The sequence below is a fragment of the Cyprinodon variegatus genome, unplaced genomic scaffold (assembly GCF_000732505.1).
Source record: "Cyprinodon variegatus isolate N-32 unplaced genomic scaffold, C_variegatus-1.0 Scaffold300, whole genome shotgun sequence".
Taxonomy (NCBI): Eukaryota; Metazoa; Chordata; class Actinopteri; order Cyprinodontiformes; family Cyprinodontidae; genus Cyprinodon; species Cyprinodon variegatus.
In genome coordinates, this window is record NW_015150753.1 from 746,340 (window position 1) to 762,733 (window position 16,394).

Here is a 16,394-nt window from a genome sequence, read left to right on the forward strand (position 1 = left end):
GAAAAAGTGCTACAAGCTACTCGTAACTAATAGTCTTTTACACGTTGTAGACGTCAATAGCTGTAGGCAGGAAGGATCTAGACGTCTGTCTTGCAGTGCATCTGGAAAAGGATATTCAGGGTCTATATTGTTCTTAATTTAGCAAAGAACTAATCTTTGTGAAATCAGCTCCAGATGTTCTAGAAGAGATTCTTTCTTATCAGCTTGTAGGGCTTTTTAAAATAATCTGCTATGATGCTGTCACCCCAGCAGTTGATGGCAGAAGAAATCACACTCTTCACAACAGACAGTGGAGTATCTTGGAGTATCTTTTTACAAACACTGAAGGACCTAAGGTTCCTCAAAGGGTACAGTCCTCTCTGGCCCCTCATTTAGACAGCTTCAACAGTTGTATCTCCAGTCGAATCAGGTGAACACTCAGGTATCTGTACTCTTTCACCACCTCTACTTCTTCTCCAGTGATGGGGTTTGGCTTTTTTCTGTTTCTTCTGAAATCTGCAGCCATCTCCCTTGTTTTGTTCCTCTTCAGGATAAGATTATTGTTTCAAAACCATCCCCATCTGATGCACCCCAGGACTGCAACATCATCTTAGAATTTTTGCAAATGACATGACTTTGTCCTACACTGGAATTTGAAATAAAAAGACTCTACTTTTAAAGTAAATGCTCATAGACAAAAAACATGCATTGGCTTTTCTTACTTCCTGCAGCAGTTATTTGTGCTGCAGTGCTCACACTAGCTGGTGCATACCCATGAATAGGTAAAGATTTGTTTTTTGTTTTTTCCTACCCTAATAAAGTGAAGCAGCTTAAAGAAATAAAAAAGATGCATGAATCACTTATTTAAATTAGAAAGCAGAATTTGAATATCCATGTTTCTAGGACTTTGATAAGCACAAATTATTCGTAAGCTAGAAATTATAAATTATATTCCTTAATAATGTAAAAACAGCATATAGTTAAAATGCTATTATAATGATCTGTTTCATAAAACTTGCCATATGTTCCTGAGGCATCATATGAAGCCACAGAGGGTCGTTTTCAAATTAGTAAAAGCCAACTTGCGAAAACTGTAGCTACAGCGGTTAGTTTGAAAACAATTAAACACAGAAATGTGTCTTACTAGCTTAAAGTGTCTTTACTTACAGCCATACATCCCTCTTTGATTAAATCCCATTAAAAGATATTTGTTGCTGTACAGATATATATTCTGTTTTAGTCACATTAAGATGTTTGGGCTCTCATAACATCTTAGTGTGATATCAGACAAGAATTGCTTGAATAATTGAATAATGCCACCTAATCTAAACAGGACTTAATGGACAAAACCTAAGAGAAAAATAGAGAAATAATCTTTAAATAAAATCAGCAGAGGTAAAAGCTTGTCAAAGCATCACAAAGGAGGAGCCACAATTAATTAGTGATGTCTGGGCTTCAGGCTAGACATCACTAATCTGCATATAATTCTAAACAAAGCCTTAAAAAAATAAATATATTATTTCTGCTTTTGAAAGTGTGTATAATTACATTTATTTTGCTGATAAACAGGCCCTACGTATTAGATTTATAATTTGTCAACCGTCACTTTGTTTTGGTTGTGAATAACAACAGCCCAAATTGGATTAAAGCAGACATTCATTATGGGAGACTAATATGAATAGAGTGTTTTGGCAAACAGACCAACACAAATTGTGTCCGTCAATTCTAATTCAGAACATCTTTTGAATGAAAATGCATCTAGTCTGACTTAACTTGCATTGATTATTATCATCATTTGGTTAACCATGTTTTTGTCTGCTTGGTCTCCGAGCTGAACTCTGCTCGTACGACTGGGTCAAACATTTTAGCAATCCTCTGCACAATTTTCTTCTTTATATATGAGCCATAATGCAACCAGCCTCTGAAGCGGCATGCAATCCACACATCTCCTCTGCATTTGGATGACATTTTTTTCTAAATGCTAAATCAAGTACTTTTTTGTTCCCAAAGAGAACTTAGATGTTATAAATTTTATTGGCATTTCTTCACCAAGTTGTAGACGTCAATAGCTGTAGGCAGGAAGGATCTCCTGTAACGGTCTGCCTTACAGCAGCTCTGGATATCCTTCTGAGTGGAAACATTGTTGTATGACAGATGTCTGATGTAGGTTTTTCCATAATATTGCTAACATAAAGATATTCAGCAACCCTCTGCAGCAGTAAAGTCAGCTCTTTCCCTTCTTGCAGATGGCTCCACAGCTGTATCTCCATGCAGACCAGTCTGTTGTCCAGGTGAACTCTGAGGTATTAATACTCCACCACCTCCATTTCTCTCCTATTATGGTTATAATGTTTGGCTTGTTTCTGTTTCCCCAGAAAATCCTTTTCTTTCTTTCTGTACTCAGCTTCTTGATCATCTCTAATACACATCACTTGAAGCTGAGTCCAACACTACTCCAGAATAAAATAGTTTGTCCTCTTTATAGTCAGAGAAAACTACAAAGTTTTACTTCTTTTTTTTTATATTTCAAATAAACCTACTATGATTACTACAATTAGTAATAATTTCTTAAGTATGGTTTGGGATACGGCCACATCTCCAACCCACCTCTCATTATCCCCATACATTCTTTACCTTCCTATAAATCATTCTCAACCCACTCATTCATTGTTTCATCCCTGATTAAGAGCCTTTTCATACCACTCTTCGCCATTAATCCCATCTTTGATTATTTTAGTTCTCCTCCTCTCCTCTTCCAAACCATTATGCATACATCCTTTTTCCATATTTATGACCCTTTCCCTCATTCTCTTCCTCCAACTTTTATCCTCCTTCTCATTATCTACAATTTCTTCTTAAAATTCATCCTCCTCATCTCTCTGTCCCTGATCTTCCTGACCATTTTTTTATTGGCTTGTCTCATTATTCTCCTTCTTATCTCTATTTATGATCCATTCTTAAACTCATCCTGCTTCTCTGTCTCAATAAAACCTTTTTATCTCAGGTTGTGATTTTAGATCTAGTAAATGCCTGTCTTGGTAGCCTCTGAATGATCTTTAACCCTAAAAGCTTTTAAGTTTCATCCTATTGTTGCTTTTGAATATAAATCTGCATATTAGCACCAAATCCCACAGCATAAGGGCATCCATACTGTGCTTCTGTGCACATGGTGTGCTTTTTTTTTCTCACCACAGAGCTTTATTTTACAACTATAAATGAAAAAGAGCTGGTTTGTATCTGGAGGTTTTGCAAACTTGTCTCATGCATATTGTTTTCAGTTCTACTATTACCCTGTTTCCTATTGTGCAGCATATATATCATGTTCAAGTGCCAGCTTCAAACAGTACAAGATCAGCCAGAGACTATGCAAATGTTTGTTTAGCTGTTTGCAAAAAAAAGAACTTGCCTCCTTTACAGCAGTGCCACATGTTTGGTGTAAAACTGCAGTTTTATGACTGTAAAAATCTTTTATATTACCAACCACTGAGATGGAAACCATAAAGATTTTTTTCCCCCCGACATATTACTGTGTCATTTTTAATAGTGGAGCAGTTCATCTTCTCCATTTATTTTGGGGATATCTTTTTTAATTTTTATTGCGTTTTTTCTTTTTTTTTTTTTTGTCTTCTTCTTCCACTCTTTGGGCTGCTCTCCTGAGAGGTCGCCACAGCAGGTCACCTGCCTCCATCTCCACTGCCAGTGTTTAATTGCAATGTACCTTAAGATGACATGTTTTCTGAATTGGCACTATATAAATAAACTTCAATTAAATTATAAACTATAATTTAATTATAAACTGATTTACTTTAAAACAAAAAAGCTGCTCTCTTGTCGTGACATTTCCAACAGAAATTTTATGTGTTTTGAAACAGCCCAACAATCCTCCATTGATCCCATGATACTGTAATAAAGAATCAATAAATCTAATAGGAGAAGATCAATGCATGAATTGATGGTAATGTAGCTACAATGTAAGTGGTGCAACTATGATAATAATAATTCATAATAATAGTAAATCATGTAATCAGAATATCTGAAATTGACTTTAAAAACATGCAAACATTAGACAGTTTCGTGCGTGGTAAAACTGGAAAAACCCTCGTTGAATATTTATATCCTGGTTATTTCTCAGTAATCTTGGCAGAAATAGTGCCATGAGCAACATACAAACTAATCTGGTGACGCTCCGGAAAAAATGGCATGCACACATGAAAGCCTGGTGTAAAACGACCGCAGGGCAGGGAGCATAATCCATGATAATAGGAGACTTGTTTTGGGTTTAGTCTCTTAGAAACGCGTTTCAAACTATCACTTCATTAAAGCGTTTATGTATTAGGCTGTAAATTAAGAATCATCCATTGACCTTTCTGGTCATTAAATAACACACCAAGACTTTTTTAATGCTGCTGACTTTTATCAAAGCGCATCCGAGTTACTCCGACTCTCAGTTTAGGAGGAGTTTGCAACTCCTGTTGCTCTGTGAGACTTTTACCAAAAACGCCTTGCCCACGAAGAGATACGGCCGATCCACATTTCCAGGGGATCCGCTGGTGATTCTCTGTCGTGCAAAGTCCAGTCTCGTGGCCAAGTGAACTCTTTCTGGGAAATGAGCCAAACCGGTCGACAGTTATCCTGCAGCTCAGTTTGGCCCCGGGTTAAGAAAATAAAGGCAAGCGACGCAGGGAACGGTGTCAGCATGGCGCAAAGAAGTGGAGAAAGCTGCGCAGGAAGCGGCAGGTTTGAGGAATCCGATAATAACGCCAGGAGCTGCGGCTCTATGTGCGTTAATCCGCCCGCCCGCGACATGGAGACGCGCTGCTGTCAGACAGCTGCTGCTCCTCAGGAGGAGTTGTTGAACGCTGACAGCCGCTCCTTTTCTGCGTGCGCCACAATCTCAGAGACAGCCAGAGAGCTGTGCAGAGCTGTGTCCGTGTCTTTGGGTCTCGCCATGGAGTCCAGTGACATGAGCGACGTGGACGCCGCTCTCCCCCCATGTGCGCCAAATGACCAAATCAGCGGAGAGTATTTCTTCGGGGTGGACGCCGCGGCTCTGAGCTGCCCCAAAGTCCAGAGCCAGATCACTTACAGGTGTCCCGACCGGGATGAGCGACCGCTTCACGGCCACAAACCAGCCGCAAAGATGTTTAAAAGTTCAGAGACGCCTGCGCATTTTCCTCACCTCGCCGGCCGGACGCATGCGAACGCGCAAAACTTCACACCGTGCGAAGCTGATGCTACGGATCACCTGACGGCCAGCCGCACCGTCCCCTGCCCTTACGCCCAAGACCACTTAGCGCAGTACAGCCACGAGCGGCACGGCAGGTCCGCTTACAACCCGCAGGAAGGAGCGCAGGACTTCGGGGAGGCTGCGGAGAGCGAGCCCGGCGGATATCACCCGGAGCAGTACAGCGTTAAAATCAAGTCAGAGGGAAATGAAGGCTGGGGGTCGTTCTGGGGCGGCGGGTACACCTTTAACAAGAGGTACAACACGCAGCTGTGGGGGTCCCGGCAGTGCATGAACGCACACGAGTCTGGAGCGAACGCGGCGTTCATCTGCAGCCCGTACGAGGCGAGCGTGGTGCGTCCGGAGCAGTGGTACCCCGGCGGCATGCTGAAGACCCCCTATCCCAACACCGGGGAAATGAAGAGTCAAGTCGGTGAATGGCTGGATGTAGTCTACAACGACACCAGGTATTATTATCATTATTAATAATAATATTTTTATTATTTTTACTTCTTCTGATCTTATTAAAAATACTAGTTCTTTTTTAATTTAAGATTTCTGCTCACTCTAAGTCATATAGATCTATTAAAAAAAATAAATTAACTATATATTTGAGCTTGCTGAGTAGGTGATCCATCAAATCACCCAAAAATGCGTTCTATTTAATACCACGCGATCTGAGCAGCTGTTTTGGATTGTCAGGATGTAGGAATTAGTGAAATGACAGCTTTGACAAACTGTTCGAATTATATGCTAAAAAAAAAAAAAGAAAAGAAAGAAGCAAAAACATGATCCAGAGCTTTAGAGTTAACTGAAATAGAAAAAAAGTATCCTATTCACAATGTCAAAATAATTTGAGCACCTTTGGTGGTCTGTCCTATTGTGAACATTCTCTAGGATGATTAAAATAATGGTTTTAGTAAAAGATAATAAAAAAAAAATTAAATCTGAGTCCACAAGTAAAAAAAGCCAGTTGATTTATTCCTAATTGAATGGATCTTATCTATCATATGTCTCATTTAAAACCATGTAGCTTAACCAAGGCTACATGGTTAGGCCACTTAATGTCTGTGACTGACATTAAATGGCCACAAAAGAAAAAAACCTTAGAAAGCATCAAACCTATAATGAGACAAAAACATGTGTTTCATCTTAACTTGCATCCTGTTTATTCCTTGCAGACAGCTGTTTTTAGTGTTGCAGTTACATTCCAACTACACGTGTGTCTTCCCATTAGAAAACCAGACCATTCTTAATTTCTGTAAGGTTTTTACAGCTTTAACTCTGTTCACACAAATGAATTAGAAAACAATGAACAGATAGATGCTTAAGCAAAAAAAAAAAAAAAAAAAAAATCAGATATATATATATGAGTCACATAAATATGTCCTTGAATAAAGATTTGTTAACATCATAAAAATCAGTCAGCATGGGATGAATTCTTTTTGCAAAAGAAAAAAAGGGAAAAGGGGTTTTATTGCCTAGGCTGCTTTACCATTAGAGATCAAACAAAAAGATGACGGTTAAGTCTCGTAACTCTGCTGCTCAGGTGATAATCATTATTATCCAGCGATCAGATCCTTCAGCAGCCCACTCAAACAATATTCGCTAAAGCCGCAGAACACATTCAGCGCAATATATTCAGCAAAAAAAAGTATTTCATTGTATTAAGAGGCTGTGTTCTTTTAAAAGTCAACCAACCAAAGACGAGGAAACAGTAAAAGGTTACATGCCTTAGATGAATTCTGATGATCTAGCAGTTTAAACATCCCAAATCCAGTAATTTGCCTGAATGTTTAGCATTATTAATGAGGACTGGGCCATAAATGCATTCAAATACAAAGATCCAGAACAATTTTGAGGTTGTTTCTAATTGTCTTCCCTTTTTTTTTTCTTATTCATTACAATTTTGAGGTTGTTTCTAATTGTCTTCCCTTTTTTTTTCTTGTAGGGCAATATTTTTATTTATTTATTGAGAAGATTTTAGGGGGAAAATCTATCACTAATATGTTACATGTTTAGTTTTAAATGCATTCATTATTTTAACTCAAAGTTGCATCCCGGGTGTCCTCCTGTGATGTATTCTGGTTTATAACTCTGAATGAACCAGATGTGGGTATGGGGACCGACTCTAGAGTCGTATATTACACAGCCGAGGGCTTTTCTCCAACCGTTCGAGTTCACTAAAGGTAATGACTCAGAGTTTGAACTCTGAGACTTTGGTTTTTCTTAGAAACTCTGCATGAAGGTTAATCATGTTTTTTTGATTTGCCTTTTATTTGAATGTTTTGACTGCAGAGGGCGACAAGAAACATTTAACAGATCTCTCTCAGTGTGGTGTTTTTTTATTTGTTTGTTTTTCACTTTATTTTTTTTAACATTGTCTTGTTTAGACTAGGAGGTCATCTGAGTTCACCAGACGTTGCTATGGTTTAGCGGTCTGATCCAAAAATCTGTTTACTGCAATACTGCTATTTCATGTGGTTAAACATTCAAATCAACACTAACATTTTCGTCAAACTCACTTAGCTATTCATTAACAAGTGCAGCAATGATCTGCTGTTCATCTGTATAAAAGCTACCCTCCTATGTATCTTTTCTTTTAAAAAAAAAAAATTTGCAAAAATTCCCACATCACATAATTCAAAGCAAGCACTAAGTTTTGATTTGAAAGAAAAATCATCTGCAGCAGGATAAATTGCATTACACAGCACCATTTGTTGTTGAAAACATGAGTATTTAGTGCAGAAGAAGCATGTTTCACAAATTTTCTGGAAATTTAAACTGTTTGATCCATTTTATGGAATTAAAGAAACAATTCATCTAGAGGTGAAGCTTAATAGAGCGTGTGGGCGCCAGGCTTGTAAGTTGGAAGAAGAGTAAATATAAAGACATGACTGCTTGTACAAGGCATGGGATATCTTTATGTTAATAGATATCTGGTATTTCCACTGGGTGGGAACAGATGCTTTCCAAGCTGTAATAAAAAGAAAAGTAAGAGTCGGACACCTGGAAATGAGCTGCGTAAATGTTTTACAAGTAGTCGAGATAGTTTTATCTCATGTTGTTGCACGGAACAATGCTACAAATGTTTTTTATTGTAATAGGAAATGCTAAAGATTGCAGGTAATATTTTCAGCAAATGCATGTTTTTAAAATATTTGATTTAATTCTGCATTCAGCTTTTACTTGGAAGTGGAAATACTCAAGTTACATCCTGAAAGCCCTGAATTTCAAGTGGGAGAGTTGTAACTTTTTAACTAACCCCAAGATCCACTCTATCTCCAAACAACAGCTGCAATAATAAACAGTTTATTAACGCTACAAGCAAATTAACACTCTTACATACGTATTTTTGTGCTCCGTCTGTTAATGAGCATGTTTAAATAAAGATCATGCCTAGTAATGGAACATCACAATATGCATTTGCTATTTGAAAATGTATTGAGGGTTATAGTGTTTTTTTTTATTAATTACATCCAATGTAAGGAAAATACTGTCACTGCAAGTCATTCTGCTGCTCTTTGTCAAAAAACTGGAGGGTTATCTAGAGACAGGGGGAGTAACTTAAGATGCATTCATGGTCTGATCCTGCAGTTGGTTTGTTTGTGTCTTATTGGCTGCTCCTTTCAGAGGTCACAATAACCAGTTATTATGATTCATTCAGACATGGAAATGTTTTTGGTGAGGGTTACCTTCCCAACTAAACTGAGATTTGAACACAGGGCCCCTGCATGACAGTAAAGATTTAAACAATTTCTACATGGGGACTTGTTTGGTCCAGTGATTGGTAAAAGGTAGAAAATGTACCATTTCTACAAGGCCAAACCAACTGCAGGTGTTACTAATTGTCTGGGGGGTAGTATGGCTGCAAAGAGAACAAAATAAAACAACAACAACAAAAAAAAGCACGAAGATGAAAGTCTGCCTCATGGAGTTTATTTTGGTACTTCAGCCTTTAAATCTCCAACTGTCCTTCTAATTGCTCTTATGTCAAATCCTCGCTTTCTGTTTTTGGTGCATTGGGACAAGCATGCATTCACACTAGACTATGACGGTGTTAAAATTTTTTCCAAAGGTTTGGTGTGGAATTTCAGAAATCTTTAGTAAGATGAATCTGCAAGTATTCTTTGTCTGCTGTAGTCCCGAGTGAACTTTATTAATCAGCATTTTTATGAGGGACTTAAATCCAACCCTGAAAAGACAAGCAAGGGACATGTGTAAGCAGGTCTAACTCAGGCTGCAGGATGGTTCAGCATTAGGAGAAAGAAGAAGACAGAGGGACAGATTATGCACTGGAGGACACATGTTTGCAAAGCAACACTACTCTACTGCACTTTAGACCAATTAAATAAAAGACTTTCTGTAATCACAAAAACATAAGATATAAATAAAAAGTTAAAAATAGATTTTGCCTTCTCAGATTAAAAGAGAAAAAACTACAAGATGTACAATAAAAGAAGAAGCAGCCTATTGACAGTGAATTTGACATGACTATGACAATAACAACATTTATGTAGAAAACAGTAATGGAGCAGGTAAAAACTTTGCAAATGAATGGGATAGAGTTTCCATTTTTTTAAGGGAGGGGGGCTTTTGGTTCTTAAATATTTAATTTCAGACAGGAGCCACACTAAATCCTCCTGAGGGCTTTGAAGGTTCCCTGGTGGCCTTTTTCTTTTGATAAAAAAAAAAAAATCTGCTACTGATCCATAAAAAAACAACACATACTTCTACACAAATCCCACTATTGTTCCATCTTTTAAACCACTAAATAAGGAGCCACTATCCCTAATCCTTGGCTCACTGTCGCTCATTTAAACCCATTCTCTTTTAATTTTTTTCTTTTGCATTTTCGAAAGTTTCTGTTTGATTTTCCGTCCATGCAGCATGCCAAATATGAAAACATTGCACAGAGAAGGTAGTGAAAATCATGCTCTGATACATACATTAAATCTGACTGAATCTGTGCATGGAGTTGCACAGACCTGCAGGCCTCTGTATTAATGTAATGCCTCTACAGTAACAGAGAAAACTTTCCTGTGGTATAGAGCAGAGTCACTTTGCTTCCTGAATTGTCTCATAATCATCCCTGAATGCTTGTAAATCTAGAACCTTCAAGGATGGACAAATCTTAAATGCTCCATTTTTAAACTCATTATCAAAAGATTCAGAAAGTGGAGGGTGTTCTTCTATTGAAAAAAATAAGCATTGAGATTATCCCTGAGGTTGCTAAAAAGGATTGTTGTTTTATTTTAGATGAAAGAGTTGGAAACATGACTGCTTAGCCACGACTGCTTCCTGTTTTTAAACAACAAAACACTCTGTGGTTGATGTCATCCTGGATTGTCTCTTCTTGGAGCTATGATGTGTGCATTGTTTAAGAAATGGGATTTATTTACAGCAAAATATCCCTGTCAAGATAATAAAAGGGAAGTTTAATGCGTCCAAATAGTTGCTAAATGACAAGCACATATCTTGTAATTTTCTGGGAATAAGGACGCGTCATCTTTGTCACCTTTACACTGAACCGTTGTATCCATCTGGCACGTTATGTCTGTGTTTTCTCTCTTATCGCTACCTTCAAGGCTGCAGCCGACCCAGCCTAACCCACATCTCATCCCAGGGCCACAGTGCGGGCCCTGCGGGCACTCCAAGCCTTCTTTAAATCATGCCCACCTCAAACACAGACAGTCATCCATATAAGTTGCACCTTGTTTGTGGTTAGACATTGGGAGTTATATTAGGTGTTTTGTGGTGCTCAGCTTTAAGCTTAATTTGTCCTCAGTGGGTGATACTTTCACAAGGAGAGAAACATGGATTCTGCAAACAATAGTGTTTATTTACAAACGAGAAATGAAAAATTACTGGAAAAAAAGTGAAGTTGTGCATCTACTCATTGGGAGATCACTGCCCGAAGTTGGTCACACCCTTGTCTATTTTTATGTTTGTCTGCAGGTTTGAGGCTGGCAGAGAGCACATGTTCCCCATGGAGTTCTTCTTCCCGCCTCAGAGAACGTGTCTGATTTGCTCCGATGAGGCATCTGGCTGTCATTACGGCGCGCTCACGTGTGGCAGCTGCAAAGTTTTCTTTAAAAGAGCTGCAGAAGGTAAAGTGTTAAAGTTCTTTCTTGGATTCAGAATTTGCCGAGGCACTAAAACACTCCACACGGTATTGACTTGCACACGGAAACCTGCTTGTGATTTATTTTTTTCTATGGTTGACATCGGGAGCTTTCTTCCATTTCTGCTGGAGCATGTTCAGGTTGTTCAGCTAACCCGTGGTTTCTCTGTGTAATCACACAGGTAAGCAGAAATACCTTTGTGCAAGCAAAAACGACTGCACCATCGACAAGCTAAGAAGGAAGAACTGCCCCTCTTGTCGACTGAAGAAGTGCTTCGAAGCAGGGATGACACTTGGAGGTAGGACAGGTTGATGACTAAATGAGATTCCATCTCTTTCCTGTTAAAGTTTTATCCATTATATGTGAAAAAAATTTAATCATAGAGCAAATATAATATGAACTTCTATTTTAGTGAGCCTTCATGTTAAAGGTCAATAAAGAGTGGTCTGTAACTATGAAAATAAAAAGATATAGAGTGCACTCATAACTTTTTTTTCCTATTTAATTAACATTAAAATCAGACCAAATGACTCCTGTTTTTGTTCATTTAAATTTGTCAAATCGTTTGAATTTACTAAATGCCAGAATAATTAAAGAGGCCTTTTTCTTAAGTTTTAAAAAGTCCATTCCTAAAAATCATGAGATTGTTTGTTAAAGTTTGTCCCATTCCTCCTGGATAAAAAGCTGCATAATTGAGTCAGGTTTGTTGGCACATGTTTTTCACACACTGCCTCTCTTTATCTGCTCCTTCATAAATTTGGTGTTTAGCTCAGGGTCCTGTTCTATTTGGAAGACCCGTTTGTTCCAAGGCTTTAACCATCCGTATAGGAACGGGAATGTTTTAATTTGAAGGGTTGTAATTCATAGCAGATCTCAATATTGAATATACACTTAATATACACTTACATGGCTTAAATTAATAGACAGAATCCTTTTTGAAATTAGATTTTTTTACCACCTTTCAAACCGGTTTATAAATATCAAACCTGAGAACTTAAGTATATGTTATGGTTTATTTTAAACATGGGTATAATTTCACAATAGATCTTTATTTCTTACAACCTCAAGAAAAAAAACATTCAAATATGTCTAGTTTTTGATGCTGTAGTTACCTAAAGAGTACTGCGAGCTCCCACTAATGGTTAGCTACCTTAGTTTTGCTATAGTATTATTTACTAGTTATTGGATAAATAAAAGAGAGCAGCTATCTTGACTTTTACATTAGCAGTGATATTGAAGTAACTTCATTACTTCACCTCAACATCTGTGAGAATACCTGTAAATGTACATTGTGTATAGATGCTACTTCTTAAAATATTGATCTTTTTCTGGCCCTTCTGAAATGAATGATTTTTTTTTACAAATTGTGCCAAACTATGAAAAACTTCAGAACTGTTTGACAGCAAACTGCTTGAAGCTAGAAGCTTTTTTTATACTTTTTGGCTATTATTGCACAAGTCAGCTCTTTTATAATGTATATAATTTTCATAAATTATAATTTTTTTGTTTCCCATTCATGATCAGTAACAATATGTAATGGTTTATTATGTCTTACTGTAGAAGCAAATTCTTTTAAACCAAGGGAACAGATTATTTGAGGGGAGCTGAATTTTATTGCTAGCGCATTTTTAAAATGTTTAATTGATCACAGCCTTAACTTCCACAGTCTGCATTCAGCAGATCGTAGCTCCTAGCTCCTCTCCCTTCTCCTTTCTTGGGGCCAAAGGTAAAAACTCTGTCATTGGTAGGAAAGGAGCTCCTTTCTGCTGTACCTAATTCAGACAATATTTAGCCTTCTGGACATTGTTAGGTAATAGATGGATGATTGTCAAACTGGGACTACAGCAACTACAGAAAGAACTACAGGTCCCAGTTAGGCTAGGAATTGGTAAGATTTTTACAATTACGATTCTCTTATCGATTCTGTGAAACAATGATCTTGGTAAGTTCACGGGGACATTCGTCTACCTTCTCCTGGGACTTTCTACTCCTGCCTGCCTTGGTGAAAACAGAAGGCAGTGAACGGAAGCTGCCAGCCTCTGAGCCAGCCAGGCTACCCGTCTCGTCACAGACATCTAAATCTAATGGAGAAGGCATCTGTTTAATGAAAAAGCATTACTGTACAATTTCAGGAAATAAACTCATCTCCCCCTGATTTAAATAAACGAGCGTCACCTTTCTCTCGCTCCCTGAACAGCAACTTCGTAGCATGTTTAATAACCACAAAGAGAGGTAGGAAACTGGTTTATTTCCAGAAATGACATATGATTTACTAGGAACCACATTAAGCACAGCCAGTGATATAAAACTAGCTTACCACCAGACTTGACGGCATTCATTAAAATGTATGCCATGTTGTGTGCGCAGGTGTTTCTGCATGTTGGATGTATTTCCTCCCCCGGATGTAATTGCCACTCTGCAATGATTGCAAAGAGCCTCGTTGCCATCTTTCTCTTCCTTAAAATGATGCCAAACTTTCGATTGCTTTACCCGATGGAACGCCATTTTTTAATGTTCTGCTTTTCTAGACTTAGGCCTGGTCACGTCGTACTTGCTTACTGAATGCGTAAGTCGTGCTGCCCAGCGCTAGGCTCTGGTGCTACCTGGAACCGTTAAGAGAATTGTTAAGCGAGTTGCCAAACGGTGCCATGGAATTAGAACACGCAGAACCGGTTCAGAACAGGATTCCCATCCCTAGTCCCAGTGCTAAATAAACTATCGATAGGAAGCGTCCTGCTTCGTTTTCCGACCTCCCTTCTTGCTGCCAGTACTATTCGGATAGCACTTAACATGGCGGCCGTTGACTGACATTGGCATTGAGAGTAATTACCGATGTGTATTCAGATGGAACCCCTATCTATGGTTGCATCTACACTTCCTGTGCTTTTTTCTTCATTGGTGTTCCTGAGTTACTTCTTTCAATCAGTAGATTCAATCTAAATAATTATTTTAGTCGTGAGACCTCCTTTGCATGAATTAGCCTCATGGAGAGGGTTACGCTAAGCAGACTTGTTATTTCTTTCATTAAAGTTAAATCATTGGTGTTCAGTTGCTTTTCTTGGGTAACTGGGACAGTGGACTCGAAACTTGGAATATAAATAAATTAAATGAAGAAATTCTGGGAGAATCCCGGTTGCAGTTAATTCTCTAGACTCAATCCCCAACCTTCCTGCTGGCTCATGTCTTGAAATATTGCTTCAAGTATTTCCACATAATTTCCTTTTCTAGTGACTTTCAGCAAAAAGTCCTTAGCCGCCTTAGCAACCCCCACCCCATCCTGGCAATATGTAGATGGTTGTTATGTACAGGCATTTCAATCTTAGTTTCATCATAACACTGATCATGCCTCCAAAGGCTATGGGTTGTATTCTTGATGATATTTTCAGACTGTAATCTGGCTTTTTGTGTTCCAAAAGGAGTCAACGCTTCCTCTTTTCATTCTATTTCAGCACAGGATTTATTTCACTGCGCTCTCACCAGCTTCAGTTAGCATCTCCACTAGTTATTTAGCTTTTGTTCTGGGGTTAATATACCCATTTCACACAAAAAACACTCATCCTTGGGAAATAAAACTTTTCTTGGTCTCCACAAGATGACAGCTGGGCATTCCTGGGGTTTTTTGTTTCAAAAGAAAGCATTTCAGTTGTCTTCAATCAACAAATGTGCTTCTAATTAAAAGTATTTATGTAAATTAGTAATCTTAATTCATCCAAACTTCTAAAGTTTAAACAAAAACAAAAAAGGAAAAACATTTACCTTGTTGTTTTTGCATTCAGTAAATAGAAATTATTGTCGTATTCAGTAAAGTAGCTTCTTCTCCTGCTTTTAGTATATAAGATGGTAACGCACACAAATAGAATGACACTACTCCATACCTAAGCATAGAAGGGACACCTCAGCAGGATTAAGTAACTTTAAAGCGATTATAAGTGGGAGCCATGCAGCTAGACATACAGCTTTAAAACGCTAAATAATGCATATGCCTATCTCTGTCATTGTGAACCCACCCTTCATGTTGAAAATCTACTGAGGTTTTACCAGCTTACCCGCTGTGACCATATTATAAATATAAATGTCTAAAAAGTACTATAAAGACCTTAACAGATGCTGCGCAGCAGTTCCTAAATGAACAAAGACCACTACAAAGAAAGTGAAGTCCTAAAAGTGAAACTATTAGTGGTTTTCCAAGACCAAGTACTTTATTCTCTGCACTGCACATCTCTGCTGGTTCTCTTCAATTGCAGCATCATCACAATAGGGGATGTTACTGATAATCAAGCCCCTGGCTGAGCTGCCATGCAATTTAGACCTCTTCCATTCACTTCTCCTTACTGTCACCCAGACCTGTTCGTCAAATTAGTCTGTAAAGATTGACATGTAGTGGACTAATTTTGGTCTTGTGTTCAATTTTCACTCTCTGCCATTTTCTCATTCAACTAACGGTGAAAATTGTGCTGGAGGCACAAAACTGACACGAGACATGTGAATTAAAGCTACAGACATGCTGGTAATTTCACCACCAGTCACTGACAAACCCTGTGGAGGGAAAATGTGATCTAATGCTGTGATTGTAGTAAAAAGGCGGCCCTTTTCCAGTTTTGGCTTGAAAGATCCTTTCACTTATGTTCTCATCATGGATGTATAATTGACTCCCAGCATTTTACCGGGAAATTTAAGGATATGAAATTGGGAAGTGACAGCTTTAAACGCTTTGTGTGAAAAAGATTTCTTATTTAATAACACGGAAGGTTAATAACTTAAAATAAGACCCCTGATCTTTTGTTGGTTTCGGTTCAATGAATTATACACTGGATAAAAATGTGATCCTATCATTGACAGCTCTGGTTTCTGTCTGAGGATGAGTAGAAAAATCTTTTATCATCATTGCCATCAGTTTTAGACCAAGGCAGCGATTTTAGTAGAGATGTCTGAACTATCATTTCAAAATTTTGTTTAGAGAATTTTTATCACTTCCACATCTGCTGAGCAATATAAAAAGTTTATGCAAGATGTGCATATCTGCTGTTTTTTTTTGTTTTTTGTTTTTACAGTGTCTATATTTTATA

General features: G+C 38.0%; 1 protein-coding gene across 1 annotated transcript in view; it reads left to right on the forward strand.

Moving 5' to 3' along the window:
• The first annotated feature begins 4,484 nt into the window (after positions 1–4,484).
• LOC107090585 (androgen receptor-like) overlaps positions 4,485–16,394 on the forward strand; it is a 48,272-nt gene continuing 36,362 nt past the window's right edge. The window contains exons 1-3 of the mRNA XM_015384047.1: positions 4,485–5,670; positions 11,162–11,313; positions 11,510–11,626. Of these exons, the coding sequence (XP_015239533.1) occupies positions 4,586–5,670; positions 11,162–11,313; positions 11,510–11,626 (1,354 nt within the window). The 5' untranslated portion in view covers positions 4,485–4,585. The remainder of the gene's footprint in view (positions 5,671–11,161; positions 11,314–11,509; positions 11,627–16,394) is intronic.